The sequence below is a fragment of the Mus musculus genome, chromosome 13, assembly GCF_000001635.26.
Source record: "Mus musculus strain C57BL/6J chromosome 13, GRCm38.p6 C57BL/6J".
In the NCBI taxonomy this organism is placed as follows: Eukaryota; Metazoa; Chordata; class Mammalia; order Rodentia; family Muridae; genus Mus; species Mus musculus.
In genome coordinates this window covers 92,843,938-92,861,211 of record NC_000079.6, presented here as the reverse complement: position 1 = coordinate 92,861,211, position 17,274 = coordinate 92,843,938, and the positions used below count along the sequence as shown (strand labels likewise).

The 17,274-nt window shown below is 43.2% G+C and overlaps 1 protein-coding gene across 9 annotated transcripts; it reads right to left on the bottom strand.

The window, feature by feature from the left end:
• Positions 1-2,981: 2,981 nt before the first annotated feature.
• Mtx3 (metaxin 3) lies at positions 2,982-16,469 on the bottom strand. 9 transcript variants are annotated; one of them, NR_160868.1, is made up of 10 exons: positions 16,345-16,444; positions 15,937-16,006; positions 15,515-15,591; positions 14,259-14,351; positions 13,492-13,674; positions 13,319-13,395; positions 12,137-12,294; positions 11,689-11,882; positions 10,834-10,922; positions 2,994-8,428 (listed from the first exon to the last, which is right to left on the bottom strand). NR_160868.1 is itself a non-coding variant. In NM_001162945.2 (9 exons), the coding sequence occupies exons 1-9, from the start codon at positions 16,423-16,425 to the stop codon at positions 8,318-8,320; spliced, it is 939 nt and encodes a 312-aa protein (NP_001156417.1). In that variant the 5' UTR covers positions 16,426-16,444; the 3' UTR covers positions 2,994-8,317. The 9 variants fall into 9 exon arrangements, 7 of the variants coding, with proteins under 7 accessions (XP_006517773.1, XP_006517780.1, NP_001156417.1 ...); NR_160869.1 differs by having other exon boundaries at positions 11,689-11,787; NM_001162945.2 differs by lacking the exon at positions 11,689-11,882.
• Between the last annotated feature and the right edge of the window lie 805 nt (positions 16,470-17,274).

Below are 17,274 nucleotides of genomic sequence, written 5' to 3'. Positions count from 1 at the left end.
GGCACCAGAGACTCGAGGATGTGTGCTGAGGCTGGCAAGAGTGAGAGATAAACAGCTTCAAAAACACAGAAGATTAAGTTTGCTTGGCCATGAGCCTCAATGACTACAATTTCTGTATGGTTTTAGAACTAGTCTTGATTGTATACACATGCAACACGTTTTTTTTTTCTTCTTCTTCTTAATTTCCACACCTACTATACCCCTCCCCCCATTTTCCTATGTCATTTTTAGCAGGGGTCAAGATGTTATGTATGATTCAAAATGCAAATGGTGTATCAGGTTTAAAGGATAATCTTCTCTCCCATGGGGGAAAACTGGGATATTGCACATCAAACCTGGAAGAACATAAGAAGTCTCCAAGTAAGTCAGTTTGCTTTCTGCATTTAAAATGAACCTTAAGTCTATTTGGTCCTAATTGAGAAATACCAATACCTCTACACCAAAAGATTTAGCTTTTTCAAAATGTGACTCTTGAGAATGTCACCATCCCCAGTGAGACCTAAGGAACCAACCCTTAACTGAATTTATAATGTGAAAGCATATCTGTTTTTTTCCATTCTCTTACTGCAAAGGACAAAGCTAGTAGTGTCTCCCCCACTTGGAAATGTGCAACTTTTGGAGCCTTGGTTGGTTGTGTCTTTAGAAATTAGAAATGTCTTTGATAATGTATAGCTGCCTTCATTTTTTTTATCATAGTTGCTGAAAGGCACCCCAGGAGGCTGACCCTTGTACCCTGAGAGACGGCCATGGTTTTCTCCCGAAACTCTTGTGAGATCATGAAGAGGCTAAGGTCATCATTTAGGATCCAGATCACAGAATGGCAAATCCTAACCTCTCAGCACCATTTCCTCTTCAAACCCAGCCAAAAGTTTAATTTTATGTGCACGGGTGTCTTGCCTGCATGTCTTTTTACCACATGTGGAGGCCAAAAGGCAGCTTTGGATTGCTGGGAACAGAACTGGTGCCCTCCAAAGTGTGGAGCAGAGACCGTAGGAAAGGCCATTCAGAGACTGCCCCACCCCCACCCGGGGATCCATCCCATATACAACAGTCACCATTTCGGATGCCAAGAAGTAAGTGCTGGCTGACAGGAGCCAGATATAGCTGTCTCCTGAGAGGCTCTACCAGAGCCTGACCAATATAGAGGCAGATGCTTGCAGCCAACCATTGGACTTAGTACAAGGTTCCCAATGGAGGAGTTAGAGAAAGGACTGAAGGAGCTGAAGGGGTTTGCAACCCCATAGGAAAAACAATATCAACCAACCAGATGCCCAGAGCTCCCAGGGACTAAACCACCAACCACAGTGTACACATGGAGGGACCCATGGCTCCAGCTGCGTATGTAGCAGATAAGGCATTGTCTGGCATCAATAGAAGAAGTCTGTGATCCTATAAAGGCTTGATTTCCCAGTGTAGGGGAATGCCAGGGCAGTGAGGTGGGAGTGGGTGGGTGGGAGGGGGGACATCCTCATAAAAGCAGGGGGAGGCGGAGGGGCAGGGGCAGAGGGAGGTTCCAGAGGGAAAACCAGGAAAGAGGATAAGATTTGAAATGCAAATACATAAATATACAAACAAACAAACAAACAAAAACAAAACTAGTGTCCTCTGGAAAGAGTTGCCAGTATGCATAACCACTGAGCCATCTCTCCACCCAGCCTCTCAGCTCTTCATCTCCATTCCTCTGGGGCAAATGGAGGCAGGCAAAACTTTTCATTTTTCCTACTGATAGCTGTGGTTGTGACAAAGGAACAGCAAAGTACTATTTGCGCTGCTATAGTGTGGCATCCCCTAAATACTCGGGGATTTAGAGTGCCCCAAATCAGACAAGGCCAATCCTCTGATAGAATCAATTAGGAGTAAGAATTCCTTGATTTGTCAACTGGCTCTCAGCTGTGAGCTGCAGGTAGTTCTGTTTCCTCAGGGGAATTCCACCCTTCCCTCAACTGCAGCACTGTGCTGCCCTCCTGCAGGAAGCAGGTGACATCCCTGTCTCGCCACCGCAGCTGCTTCAGGTTCTCTGTGGATACAAAACTTAGCAAAGAGGTAGCAGTTTCTGAAGTAAGAGAACTACTTACCTGAACAGGTCCTGGAAGAGCTCCACATTTTAGTACATGTTAATTATCTTCCAATGAAAACAACTCTGGCTGACACCTATCGGGTTCCTATCAGGGACTGCCCTAAAACCGCTATAAGGAAACCACAATGCTCTCCACAGACATGTGTTTATTTAAAAAGATTGGGGGGGGGGGCGGGCAGAGGAGATGATTCAGTCAACAAAGTACTTGCTTATGAGGACCTGTCTGACCCCCAGACCCCACACTGAGGAAGCTGGATGTGGTAACACAATGTATGGAATCCTGGCACTGAGACGATGGAGGCGGGACTTGCCTGGACTACTTGGTGAACACCAGGAAAAGGTGAGTAACACCTGAGAAATGACACTTAAGGTTATATGCTGGCCTGTGTATGCTCACCCTCACATATGCACTTACACACACACACACACACACACACACACACACACACACACACACACAGAGGCACACACACAAGCATATGCACGTACATAATTAAGAAGAAAAAGAAGCAAACCAGTGCCCTCCATCCAGCCTAAAACAGTGTTCTTTCCTTAATGTCTCCATTCAGCTGAATGGAACATTGCTGGACTGGGGGCCGACTAAAGAAAGGGCAAAGGAAGAGAAACTGACAGATCTGAGGAATGAACGAGCAACAACCGTGCACAGCTGTAGGTGTCTGGTGTGGCATGCAGGTCAGTGGCCTTGAGAGTAGGCATGCACCCACTTGGTATGGAGTACACATCTCACAAGGGTACCCATGGATCCTAGACAAAAATGGGTGAAATGAAACGGTACTTCATCTGGCTGAGCCCCAGCACCCAGTAACTGATAACTTTTTTCAGCTGCTAAAGTTCATCTCAAGAAAGGCAACCATATCAATGAATAAATGATATACACCAAGAATTAACAAACAGTCCAATGATTTGAAATTTTATTGAGAAAATAGCTATTTTGAGATTATATCCAGTTTCTCATTTGTCAGAATACATTCTTAACAGTGACCATCATTTCCACTTCTGGGTATTTCTACATCAGCTCTAGGTAAAATACATTCACAGTAGGCAAGGCTATGGTATTTGCACACTAGAACAGATGCTTACGTTGTTTCCCATCCAGAGACTGCCTTGGGAGACGGAGCCAATAAACATCATATGCAGCTCTTGTCCCTTCCTCTGTTGATCTTCCAGAAAGCTAAAGTGAAGCTACAAAACCTCAGTTTCACTTAAGGATGGTTTCTATTTTATAAAACAATAAGACGTAAGAGAAACCCAAATCATCTTTATGCATTTAAAGGCTTGTATACACCCGTCCGCCATCAGATCAAGACGCCAGCAGCCCACAGACCAAAGAACAAGCAGCCAGAATGGCCTTCTCCTTCTCCAATGACTCTCAGAGGCTGATGCAAACTCTGGCAGGGCACTTCCAGTGATCGCCAAAGATCTGGGATATGTAAACTACATGATTACAGGCATTGCTCTAATCTTCGAGTGGAAAACCGAAGCGTCAGGACTAAGGTCCAAGAGCTTTTCCTGTGGTTGGTTGCTCACCATTACTCCAGCACCCAAACCGCACGGCAAGTTGTGCTTCTAATGTACATCCAAACCCTGGAGCATCGAGCCTGCGACTGTGTATATATGCTGCAGAGGCTGACAAAACGCCATGGCCTCACTGGTGAGCTGGTTTAGACTCTGGGAGAAATGGAGCTTGTTTAGTCGCCCTTACCATCACCAGAGAAACACTCAAAGCAGAAACTTTGTAATGAGCACAGACAACAAATCCTCAATGTTCTCCTAAGGACATTTCTCAGAACACAAATCCCATAAAACATCGACTTTTAAAAAATCCTCAGTAAAATAAGTTAGGGAAGTGGTATTAAGTGGAGGTGCTTACTGGAGACAATGAGTCCCCCTGGGGGATGAGTATGCGCCTGCGCGCAGCCTTGTTCAGTCTGTCCTCTTTGCTAATAAAGTAAAACATCTCTGAAGCTAGAAACCAAAAACACACATTTACACATCAAAGGCTCTGAAAAGCCTACAGCAAGTCAGCTCTGCACAATACAGCATTTTCCAAACTTAGTAGAACAACATATTCTGCCAAATTCCCTCTTAGAATCTACTCTTGCAGAAACTAAATGTTTTTTACCTTATAACTTCAGATTAATAATAACGAGGGCATAAAAACAACTAGCCTGTTTCCCCTTTGAAAGAAGCTGCTTATTCTGTTGGCACGATCCTCTATCACAACGCACCTTCACTACTCACAAGCAATCAGCTCCAGCTCCCCTTCCATCACATGGTGCTGTTTAAGAATGTTAATTCTTTTAAGTAATCCACGGACTGTTTTTCTGGAAAAATATTTTTAAGCCTTTTAAATTCCCAGAGTCCTCATTTGCTTTGGACACAACAGCACTGAGTGCCAAACAAGCATCCTGGGGTCCCAGCGATTGCAACACCAACAGCAACTTCCACACTAACAAAGAACCAAAGGCCCCCTGGCCTTCTCATCATGACGGGCAGCACTCTCAAGCCCAGTGATGCTTCAGTTAACACACATTAGAAACGTAAAATCATAAGCATCTTGATATTTTAATGGAAAATCCGTTTTGGTGTGAGGTTGTTAGAAACATTCTCACAAGGCAAGGGCGATCTTCCGGGAAGCATGTTAGAAACCTGAGCCCCTTTTTCTTTAAACTCAAGAGTGAAATAAAAAAATTATCAGTATATAATCTAGTTCTCATTTGGAACTGAATACTAAGTCTGCAGTGTTAAATTTTAAGATAGAGATATGTAGATAGTGACGAACTTACTCTATTAGGTTTGCTTTTTGAAAATCCTTTTATTTTGGAATAATTATAGACTCTTAAAGCATTACAAAAATGGAAGGAGATATTCCATGGCCCCATCATTCAGCTTCCTAAGTATATTTAAATATATTTTACTGTTAATTATGTGTATGTGTGTGTGGGTGGGGTGGGTACAGGAACATTTTGAGTACAGGTGCTCATGGATTCCAGAAGGGGGCGCCAGATCCCCTGGAGCTAGAGTTCCAGAAGGTTGTAAACCCCCTGCTAGAGGTCCTGGGAACTGAACCCACGTCCTCAGCAAGAGCAGTGCGTTCTCTCAAGTACTGAGCCATCCATTCAGCTCCCACGCATATTTAAATATTTATATTCTGCCTTTGAGTGGTTATTGTTGTGGCTGTTGAAAAACTGTTGACCCTACCAAAAAAAAAAAATCATTTTGAGCAAGCTTGGTAGGTGCATGTCTTGAGATGCAGTACCCAATTCAAATACCACCTGAACAAAGTGGTTTTCTTACAATATTCCACAAGTTTCTGCCTCTGTTGATGTTCATTTTGCCCATTTTTAAACTTTGAAAACACTTTAACTTAGATTTAACTTAAGTATCTTTGTTCCCTGTGTTACTGTATTTATCAGTTATAAATTTTTAGGGATTATAACTGGAAATAAAAATGGTTGCTTCCAAAAAGTATCAGGTCCTCTAGTACCCCGACATTTGCTACTGTGAGCCTTTTGTGGGGTCCCCTCATGCCCTTGTCTGTGGTTTCTTCAGTGTTAGGTCACCACTGTGATGACAGTGCTCACTGAGGGTGTTTTCCTGTGGGAATTAGCAAACTAAATTTTTTTTCTAGCTCTGTAAAATCAACAAAATTAAAAATGGGCATAATCCCTGTTCCCATGCTGGCTGCTACCACCACCTCTGAAACCCATGGCTCACAGTGTTTGGTCAGGGCTGTGGACCATTTTCTCCAGCAAACTCACGCACATACATCCTGACAGGGTCACCAAGGCCCTTTGTCCAGTCTGAGGAACTACCTCCTTCTAAGAGCTTCTCAGTGTGCCTGGTCCCTGAAGTATTCTATGCTCAGTTACAGCTTCCTCCTGTCCCATTTACTTAGACAAATAGAGCTGAACTCAGTACTAACATCTAAGTTCTTACTCAGCTAACTAAGGTTCTGCAGCTCAGAAATGTGGTTTTGAAGCACATGGGCTACAGAATATAAGGCTAAAGGCAGTTCAGAGCAGTGTGACCATAAAAAAAAAAAAAACAAGTCACTTTACAGACATCCTCTCCACTAAACAGAATGAGTGCTTGTTATTCTAAAATGATTAGGAAGAGTTTGGTGCACACACAGCACAGTAACTCCCTGGTTGAAGTCTGGAGTCGTCTGAACATGGCCTGCTGCATTCTTCTATCATGTAAGCCCCTGCTCCTTCCTCAGCAGAACTTACCTCAGAATCACCTTCTAACATCACCCACAGAGTGAGGTCTCGTTCTGTTGATACGGTTCTTTCTCTTAGGAACTGTCAGCTTTCAAGAAGAATTGTCCTACTCTTACATGCATTTTACAATTATAAACTACTTCAAATACTTTTTGGAAGGTTTACCATTAATACTAGTTGAAAATGACTAACCCTGATTAAAGCATAAGCAGATATATGACTAATGTGTCAACCATCCTTCTTCAATATAAAGTCAATCCTAGAGACAACGAAGCCTCTTGATCATTACATTTAAAACACAATACTCAGATATACTCAGATTTCAGATTGTTGTAACTTGTTTTAGATCGCAAAAATACATACACTCACACCTCCCGTACACACATACACCACACACACATACACACATACACTTACCCTACACACATTCACTCACACACACATGCTCAAACCCACACTCACTAGCACACATTCACCCCTACATCGCACACTCTATGCACACACATACACACACACACACACACACACACACACACAAACACCCTTTGTTAAAGCATCTCTGTGAAACTCGTTGAGTACATGTCCTAAATGCAAATGCACTCACAGAGGTGGATGGGACCGTGAGGGCTACCTGTGTCTTATTTAAAGCTTCAAGAATGAGTATTTACAGTGACCTAAGACTTACATCTACCAAAAACAGAGCAACCTGGGGCGATGTAGGTCAAATGCAGCTGAGCTCCGCTCTGCTCGCAGTAGCCGAGTCTCTAGACAACACAGCCTGGTTTCTGCAGAACTTGGCAACATTTTCTGAGCACCACAGTAATCTTGTAAGACACTAATCCCAAACATGGTCCTATTTTTAAAATCCCAGAAGTAGTTTTACAATAACAGAAGCACGTTGGCCACTAAAATCAGCAAGTTTCTATTATATGTAAAACTACCACACAACAAATCCTTGAACGGCTCATTCACAACCAATAACTGTAAATCGTCTGAGAAACCTGCTATTGACTCATTCCTTTGGATCCTTCAACTCTAATTAAAAATGCACAGGAAATAATAGTTTGTCAGAAAGTGTGACTACATGATATGCGTATTAGGAAACAAACTGCTTTGAGTCAAATGGATCACGGAGACCCGACACACGGGAGCAGATCTGAGACGCTCGCCACGGCTCATCCCAAGGAGGCTGAACAGTTAGGTGAGCACAATAACAATACAGTAGACAGCTAGACTTCCAGTTCTGGAGTTGATATAAGAGTGAGACACGTAAGCAATGGTGTACTAAATACACAGGTCTAAGGCTGCCATGTTCATCTCTGCTAGCTTAGAGCAAACCTATCAGCAAGTACTTAGTCACACTGGCTTGTGTGCGTGCGTGCATGCGCATGTGCGCTATCAGGGGTATTATATAAACCACCTTTAACATTTGCATATGTAGCAGTAAACTGCCAAAGGAGCAGATTTATGAGAGAACAATTAAGAAGCATATTCCTCATTGCTTTTTAAAATTAAATATAGGCTTTTCTATTGAAATAATTTCTATTTTTCCTGGTTCCTAAAATCGGCATCAGACTTCTTAAAAGAATAAGGTCTCAGCCAAAAAGCCACATATTATGTACTGAGACAAGTCTAAGAAAAACTAAGTTAATAAATTAACTTAAATACATTAAAAATGTACATTCACAACAGAATTGCAGCTTTTGGTCAGCAACACCTGAACCAAAGGCAAAGATCTGCCAAGGTTAAGGCAGGATTTTTATATACAGTACCATTGGCTTGTCCTGCCCACCCACCCACCCAGTTCGCTTAGCATTCACCTTTATTTAAAATGCACTGCCAAGCTAAAATAATAGCTTTCCTAATTTAAAAAGAGTCAGATACAGCTCCCTCTGCTCTAGTCTTAAACCTATTACAGCATTCTTTGAGTCTCTGTGCACTTGGCATCAGCAATGACTGCAACAATCATTAGACCAGCTGCAACTGGCTGTGACTGTCAGGGTGACAGCAGCTGCAAGGAATTACTCTCCTCTTCTGCTGGAGTCAGTTTGAGGGTCGGCAGCTTCCGAGGAAGAAGCTGAGGGCTTTGGCGGAGGTTGCCATCCATCTGTGAAAAGTACAAGACACATCTGAGTGAGGCTGAGGCTCTAGTCTTGTGGAGCGTGGCCTCCCCATTTAGTCTACAGCCTGGGAGAGGGTAGAACCAGGTGTTTCTAGGACTGATGGAGTAACTTCCTCTGATAATAATCACTCAAAAATTGTGGATGTCAGACCTTGTATACTAGCTGCCTCAGTATCCATAAGAAGCAATGTGGCTCTAACTCGCCCATCACAAAGTTACAGTAAGTAACTTTGAAAAGACTACACTGCTGGACTTACTTGACCAGAGCCTTCCTTACCTAAGACACCATCTAGAAGTCATTGTGGATGCAATGTTTCTGCGCTCTGCTAATCTTCCCCACGCACTGACTAAAAGGCACAGAAAGAAGTCCTTTTTCTAGGTCCCAACAAAGCCAGTATCAGAGCTCAAGCTTGAGCCAGGACTTCTTATTGTAACACTGTTGGTTTTTAACTATACTTCTTTTCCAAACTGAGAGTGGCCAGCATGCAAAAGCACCCCACAGGAATTGAGAGGATGCAGAGCAAAGGATGCTGGAAAAAGATATGGCAAGCGATGCTCTTTTGGTCTAATCTGGAAGTCCTTCAAGCACCACTTCTAAACTGACTTCAAGAAACAATTCATACAAAGTATATTTTTTAAATGCCCAAGAAGTTCAGAGACACACACTCACACCCCTAGAGCACTAGGACAGGGACTGCTCAGTACTTAGTTAGATCTTCACAAACCACCTTCACCAAGACTAACATAGATGGTGCAAGATGCAGATCTGGAGTTGATTTTCTACCAACTTTACTCCTTAAAAACCTTGAAAGCAGCTGCCATCAAACCACAAAAGCAGCAGAAAATAATATCCTATCATTCACCCAATAGATAGGCTGTTTTCAGAGCTCCGTATAAATGCAGAATACTTAAAACTTCCCTTGTTTCTCAGGATGCTCTTTCAACACAAGGAGAAAACATTTTAGCAAAGTGTATATGTACAAGGATTGCAAAAAACAGAAAATAAAAGATTAATTTTCACTTTCAAATGAGGAAAGGGTGTGACCAGAGAACAACTGTAGCAAGTGGCTCCCGACTTCCAGCAAGAAGTAAGTTTCTCAAGCATTCATCTTTCTTTTAAGCTCTAGGCTTTTGCTATAAATTTTAACAGTGTGTTTAAGAAGACCTGCTGCCCTACACTGTTACTCCAACCATCACAAACCTCCCACAGAAGAGCAGATGCTGGTGACCAGCTTACAAGACTTCCATAAACTGATGAAGACCCAAGGTAGATACGTATAAAGTAGAAATGGGGATCCTAGTTTTGTCTTCTGCCTGTGTGGGTACTTCATAGTTCCCCATAGGTCACCAATTCCCCACATATAGAATATGGAAACTTTGTCCAATAGCCTTCATCTATTAGATGGGTGAGATCCTTTGACCACGCACACATCTTAATAGGATGTGTATTGGACTAAGCAAAGACTTGAACTCACCCAGGTTTTAACTCAGACTACCAAAATATATCACCAAATGGAACTCTGGGAAGGAACCAAGGCCATCCCCGAGAATGCCCGTGGCAAGCCTCCTCGCCCCCTGGTGACAGACACAATCTCACTTGGTCACTGCACAGTAGCCTACAGGAGAGAACAATAAGCTACCGCACTCATGCTAGAGCCTCAGCCCCTGGGTCTACAGTCAAGCTTGCTCTCGACTTTCTTCAGCCCAAAGACCTTGGCAGGTGACAGAACTGCTCACACCTTCACATCTGTGAAATGGGACAGCAGTAGAATCTGCACATAATACTTCCGGGAGGCTTGCCTGAGCTACCCCATGAAGCTCTTACACCTCAGTGCCTGTGAGAAAGAGTGAGCTTATCAGACACTTGGCGAGAATCTGCACAGCCTCTCGCATGATTCCAATTGGAATCCTTCTCAAGTCTTCCACGGTCGGCTCTCTCCCCACTGCCCGGGTCCTTAGAGTCTCTCACAAACTGAGACTCTCTAAAGTATGAAAATACCTAAGCTGGTTAAAAACGCTGCAGACCACATTAAGGCCAGAAGGCAGGAGGGTACTGGGAAAGAAGAGAGACATTACCACTAAGGACGATGGGGCATGGGTGCTTAGACCTGCAGAAATAACTTCAGGACGGAGCTTGAACAGCAAGCAAGGCTTGCTTCTGACTTGCTGTCTTTAAAGGCAATGTTTGTGTCACCCAAGTTGATAAATGCAAACTACACAGTAAAAAGCAAACCAATACAATTACTTAGTTTTTCCTCAATGGGGCCGCTGCTGGCTTCAGAGCACTGTATTAAATAAGTCTTTGCTGAAAGTATACTCAAACAAGTGAATACACAAATCACATTACTAAGTTCCCACAGAGAGGAAAACAGGGACTGAAGTCACCCGACCTTCTCAATTAAGTTGGACTCCTTATTTACAAGCTGCGTGAGCTTCTGCAGGTTTGCATCTACCATTTCTTGTCCAGCTGGGGAGACACCTGAGAAGCCAGGAGAGAAATCAGAGAAAGAAAGGGAACTTTGAAAGACTTTCACACTGTTTAAGGTTGAAAACAATGCTTTTCTGTTTACCCACCCTCCCAATTGCTCTGCTCCCTCCCCCAAAGAAAACAAAAGAGAAATGGAGAGAAAAACCCATTTTGGGCTCAAGGGGAAAGTTAGGAGGGACAACAGCGCTCCAGAAGAAATCAGAAAGGAAAACACAAACTGTATCTATGGAGGACCCTGCGCAACATGACATGCAGCCAGCCACAGAGGTTAGGAAAGGCAAGGTAGTCTCACATATATGCTGCCTCTCTCGAATCATTACACATCAGCCACTGGTCAGAACACTACAGGCAGCTTGCTAAGGCAGCGGTTTCCTACCATCTACTCACCAGGCGCCCAAGACATTTAAAAGGATTTTTTAAAGTAGGTCTTTCTGAGCTTGATCCCAGGACATTCTAATTTGGAAGGTATAAATGAGCTGTGTCGTCAGTCAGGCTTGCTAGCCACTGCTCAAGAGTGACAAGGCTGGATGCCTCTTGGTTCCCTAATGTCCCATGTCCTAGACCCCCCTGTCTGTAAAGCACATAACTCACGACAAAAAAACAGCCTGTCTACCTAAGCCAGGTACTTCATAACTTCTGTTTCTTAAAAGGACAATTTCAGCCATCTCCACAGATGCAAACTTCGTGCCCCAGTCCCTTAAGCACAAGGCCCCCGTCACAGAGAACTCCATCCTAAGTCCAAGAGCCCTCTACTTACTAGATCTCCAGTTTGGTGCAATCAGTTTTCAAGTAGAATCATGGGACTGCACCTCACCAAAGTCACTCCGCTACTGATTTCTGTGCATGAAGGAAAATGCTGGAAGCAGCAGGTAAGAGTCATTTAAAGTGACTGCCCACTCGCATGAGGACAAACACTACTCTTCAGCAGGGACTCAACACGTGTGCTTTAACCTTTTAGAAGAAAATGACTCACTTCAGGGGGCAATACTTATAGGTAGATACACACAGAGGGTAAAGTCCAGAGGACAGTGGGAGTCAAATGCCTCTCTCTCCATGTAAATAACAACACGGGGGCAGATAAGACTGGGAAACCATCAGGTCTTGAAGCCATGAACCAGGATCTAAGACAATCCACAAACTTGTTCTGCTTCGGCACTGTCAGGAAACTATTTGAATAAGCATTAGCTGATGAAATGCTGACTCACCTCCAGGGCCTGGCCTAAAGTAGCTGTCCAGGATGTCATCACAGAAGCGGCACAGGTTGCAGAGCTGTTTCAGATGCTTCTGTAAGTGAACTTTGGGAAAACTCACTTTATAAAGAGGCGCAAGGAAACCGAACACATAGGCGTCCAAGGTGGAAGGCCTGGAGACAAAGGACTCTCCTTCAGGGGCACTTAAAGGTACTTTTAGGATTCAAACCATCTGTCAAGTCTAACAGACAAATCACATTCTAAATGGTTTACTACCATTTTTGTTTCCAAAAGTGGGGCAGTCCAAGTTTTACCTTCTAAGTAGTTTTAAAGATAGTCTAACCATTTACTTTATTCAGAAGCAGCTGAGGTTGTGAACTACAAATGTTGTATACTAGAAGCAGGGTGAGAATAATGTTTGATACTTTTATAGCTACATACTCAGTATAATAACCTAATGTTAGATTAATGCAAACAACAAAAACAATAACACCCAGTAAATCTTGAGCTAAGACTAGAACCCAGGGCCTTGTGTAAGCTATTTGAGAACGCTGTCACTCAGCTAAGCCCCAGAACCCCCTTTGAAGTGGAAAACTGATCTTTTGGGGGCAATGGAAGAACTGGCTTTAACTTACATATCACTGAATACAACAGCATGTATCAAAACTACATTTTTTTCCCCATGATACAAATGACAGAGTATATTTATACAATAAGAATCAACACAAATCCAGAACCACCCACCACCAGCCCTGTCTCTGAGAAACAGCTGGTGACTTCCTCCAGGGTGTTCGTCAGGAAGGGTATGGTGGCACGTGTGTATCCAGGGGCTTCATGATCAGTACAATGGGCAACAGTCATGTGCTTTGGATACCCTGTAGGAGGAGGGGCCCTGTGGCTGCTGAGATAGAGCCTCGGCCAGAAGGGCTCTTATCTTCTGCAGCAGAATCACTGACCCAACTTTTTGTTGTTGTTAAGGGATAAGAGATGGCTTATGTTTGACTTAAATATGAGTGGCTATGGCCCAGGAACACTGACTTGGGTTACTCCACGTAGGGTTTTCAGTGTGGCAGCAGTTTCATGACGTTTTCATAATTAATAGCACAAAGAAAGCTGAAAGTCATTTTTATAAATACACTGGTAGAAATATCAAAACAGTGTCTTATGGCTATATGACTTTTAAGAGAATTTACTCACGTGTCACCAAAGAAAAACTGAGATGTTCCCAATCGGTTTGATAGGAGATTTAGGCACTCCCTGGCATCTCTATATATCTAAAAAGGATGAAAAGTGCTTTGCAGGTAGAAATTCTAGGTAAGGCCACCTCTCCCTTTCCAACAGAGCGCCGGCTGGGAGAATCCAGGCTGTACCTGTGCTTCCACTTCTTGGACATGGTAGAGGGGAGGTTCTCCCCTTGTCAAGAGAATCCTATTCAGGGCTCCTCTAGACATCCTTCCCGGCAGGATTAAACTCAGAGGGAAAGGGATACGAGAGGCAAACCACGGCTTTGTCACGGTGAAGTAGTTCTCATTCTCCACCCAGAAGGTGTGAAGCTGCCAAAGAAGATAAAGCATTATAGGGAAGCTCCGCCAAGACAAACCCCACCCAGTCAATGTGACGGTATTTTCATAATTGTCTTTGAATAAAGTAACTTCATTTAAATTTTCCAGATCAAATGACTCAAGGTAAAAATGAGATTATTTTAACCATTATGAATTGTGTTCACTGCTATATCTCAGGACCCAGGATACGGCCTAGCACGTAGTCAGTGCTCAGCAAACAGTCTCAGGATGAACGAACTACAATATAGCCAATTCTATACATGGAACAAAGTCTCATCTTCCATCAATAGTGTTCATTTCCAAAACAATATTATTGTACTGGACTGTAACTCAGTGGTAGAATGTTTCATTAGCCAAACAAGCAAACAAACAAAGCGGACTACCCACTTCAATGGGAAGGTAAATGTCTAGGAGAATTCAGCTTTGTCATAATATAAAAGATCAAGGCTAATACAAGAAATCTCCCCTTTAAGACGCCCCCCGCCCCCAACAACCCTTTTTGTTCTTTCTAAACAGACTACAACATTTTCAACTAAGTCACTGAAATACTGTCTGTCATACTCAGAGATGCTCACCACAGCAGGGAGAAGTTTCTCTTCCAGGAGAGCGATGTAAGCCAGTGTGTCTGCCCCTTGTTTTGCTGAGAGCTCACAGTCAGCATTATATTTCTATCAAAGAGAAAAACAGTCTCTCAGAGGTCAAAGGACATTCCTAGGACAAGGGAGATAAACAAGTTAGAACTCCTATTCTCCCTCACAAATGTCAAACCTAACATTAAGAGGGAGGAATACTAACCAATGAAAACTTTCTTAATGCACCATACACAAAAAAACCCCAATGTTGCTTACAGCTTGTCAACTACATTCTATTGCTTTCATGCTTATCAATGACCTTTGTTCAAAGTATGGCACGTGGTACAAGTTAATGAATAAAAGCAATTGTTTTTCATAAGGAAGGAAAAAAACATACAGTTCATTAAAATGTTTTTTTTTCCATAAAAAAAGGAAACTTCTCAATTTAGAAACGGTTCAAATTTTAATGGTACAAGATTTTTTTCTTAAAGTACTGACAAATCACGTATACCCGTCATGTTTATAGGAATCATTTTATGTTTAAATATCATGACTTACTACATAAATATTTACACTTCACACACTTTAGATACGTGCTTTCATAAGGCGTGTAACTATCAGATAAGTGCTTTTTTAAAGTAGAAATACAAAACTCAGTATTCAACTCAGTGGTAGAACGCTTGCCTACCAGTGACTACAAGGTCCCGTATTCAAATCTCAGCATAAAACCAAACCAAACCAAACAATAACAACAAAAGTGATCAAATAAAATAGTTGCCATATGATGGGAACTCGGGTGTCACACTTAGCATGAAATGTATAGTAACAACAGGACTAAAGTGATAACATTATCAACAAGAATAAGTCTGAATAACTAAATTGAATCTTATATCCTTTTCAAGAAATTCACAATAAATACATTACATATACTTCATTAAACTTCCAGATCACAGTAAAATAAAATGCATGCCTTTCAGCACCAGTAAGCAAGTCTTTGTTTCTCTATTGTCAAGATCCAGGCATTCCCAGTTGCCCCAAAAATTAAAATCACCTTATAGTGAACTAAAAATAAGTCATACAGGATGCCAGGTGTAATTGTCACACCCACAATTCTAGCATTTAAAGCCAGTCTGTGCTGCACAGTGGCAGCATAGATTAGCATGTAACCCAGTCTGAAATAACAATAATAATAATAATAATAATAATAATAATGAGTAACATGCAGAAAACTACCTACTTCTTCTAAAGGAGCTACCCACCTGTTTTCTTAGAAAGTTTAGAATTTTTGCAGGCTTAGAAACAATGCTGTCTTCAGTTGTCAAAATTGGTACATCACCTATAATCAAAAACAATTTACACACAAGCAAACACCGTGATTTATTCTGAAGATTACAATGCCTTAAAAACTACACCAGTTGGCACATGGAAGAGTATGGGTATAAACTTCTGTGGGCTTTACAAAGGGCAGCACTAAAAAACATTTTCGTCTCTCCAATTTTCCAGGTTTGTCTTGTACCTTTAGTTCTTACTCGAAATGACCAAACACAACCAACACACAGCCAAGGTCATTCTAAGAAGCTAAGACGCCCCAAGTACTCTTGGGCTATATGGCTGTAATGCAGAAAGGGATGCAACTGTTGAAAAGGGCAGAGAGGGGGGCGTTTGAAAGCTTATACTGTACCTCTTGACCCTCTCCAGGTGTTATCTATAATATTGATTTTCAAGGGCGCGCCAGAAAACTTGGCATAAGCCTGAAACAGAGTTTGCAATAAGAGATTTTAGACACTGAGAGCAGGCTTGCAAGGTCTGCAGCACGGCTCTGACTGATGCACCCTCAAAGGCAGCCTGAGGCTGCCCACGCCCCTCCCCCGTCCGCCATCGGGGACGCGCAGGCTCCCCGCTCCTGGGGACCTCGGATGCAGGAGGCAGGGCCTGAGGTTGCGGGGCCGCGTGTGTGCTTCTCCAACTGCAGGAACAGCGCCGCCGGGCCGCCGGGACCTGACGCTTGCAAGCGGCCCGCCGGTCTCCAGCGGAGCCCGCGGCTAGCCAGCCCAGTCCTCCCGCGCCCTGGCCCGCGAGGCGGCCTCACCAGCACCACCAAGGACTCGCTGTGGACCGAAGGGAGACCCCAGCCTCCTCCCCAGCAGCTGAGCTCCATGGGGGCCGCCATCTTGCCGGGGCTGACCTCTGTCACCCGGAAGTACTCGTACCGCCCACTCTCCAGCACGTGGAATGGAGGGGGGCGGGACGAGGAGCTGGGACTGACTCCTTGGGGCTTTGGACAGAGTCAGAAAGGACAGCAGCAGGCCTTTGAGAGAAGGTTTAGCAACCAGACTAGGAGCTGTGCCGGAAGGGAAACAGACCTCCTAAGAGTCCTCCAAGTATTTATTGCATTCAGTATTAATGTACAACAAAACTTGAAAGCATCACTATGGTATATATAAATCTGTACAAAAGTAGTTTAAACTGACATGGAGGTCGTCGGTACAAGTTTGCGATGTTCAGTCATTGTGATGGTCCTTTGCCTGCCTGCCTTTCCAGTCTCAATTTCAGTTGGCATTCTTATGTTAATGTGATTCAACCTCATTCAAAATTAACCCTGTTCCTAAGTTTTTAACAGGGGACTCCAACGTGCACACTCCTTTAATTCAGAATGGCTTTCCTCTCTAGTGGCTCTCCCCAAACTAAGTTTAGTGTGGCTGGAGAGGTTGCTCAGTTAAGAGCAGTTTTTGAAGACTTGTCTTGGTTCCCCCAACCTACGCTGTGTTCACAGTCATTTTACTCCAGTTCTTTGAGACCTGAGTCCCTCTTCTGGCCTGTACCGGCACTAGCCCTTCACGTGGTGCATACGTGCAGGCAAAGCACACACATAAAAAGATTTTTTTTTTTTGAGTTAAACTTAGCTTTTTCAAAATCATGAATTTCTTCCAGCTTCCTGAGGCTCCCTGTATGCACTTGAATTTTGAATTTTGCTTCTGTCCATATTCACAGGCCTTTTGCCATCCACTCTACAGAAGCT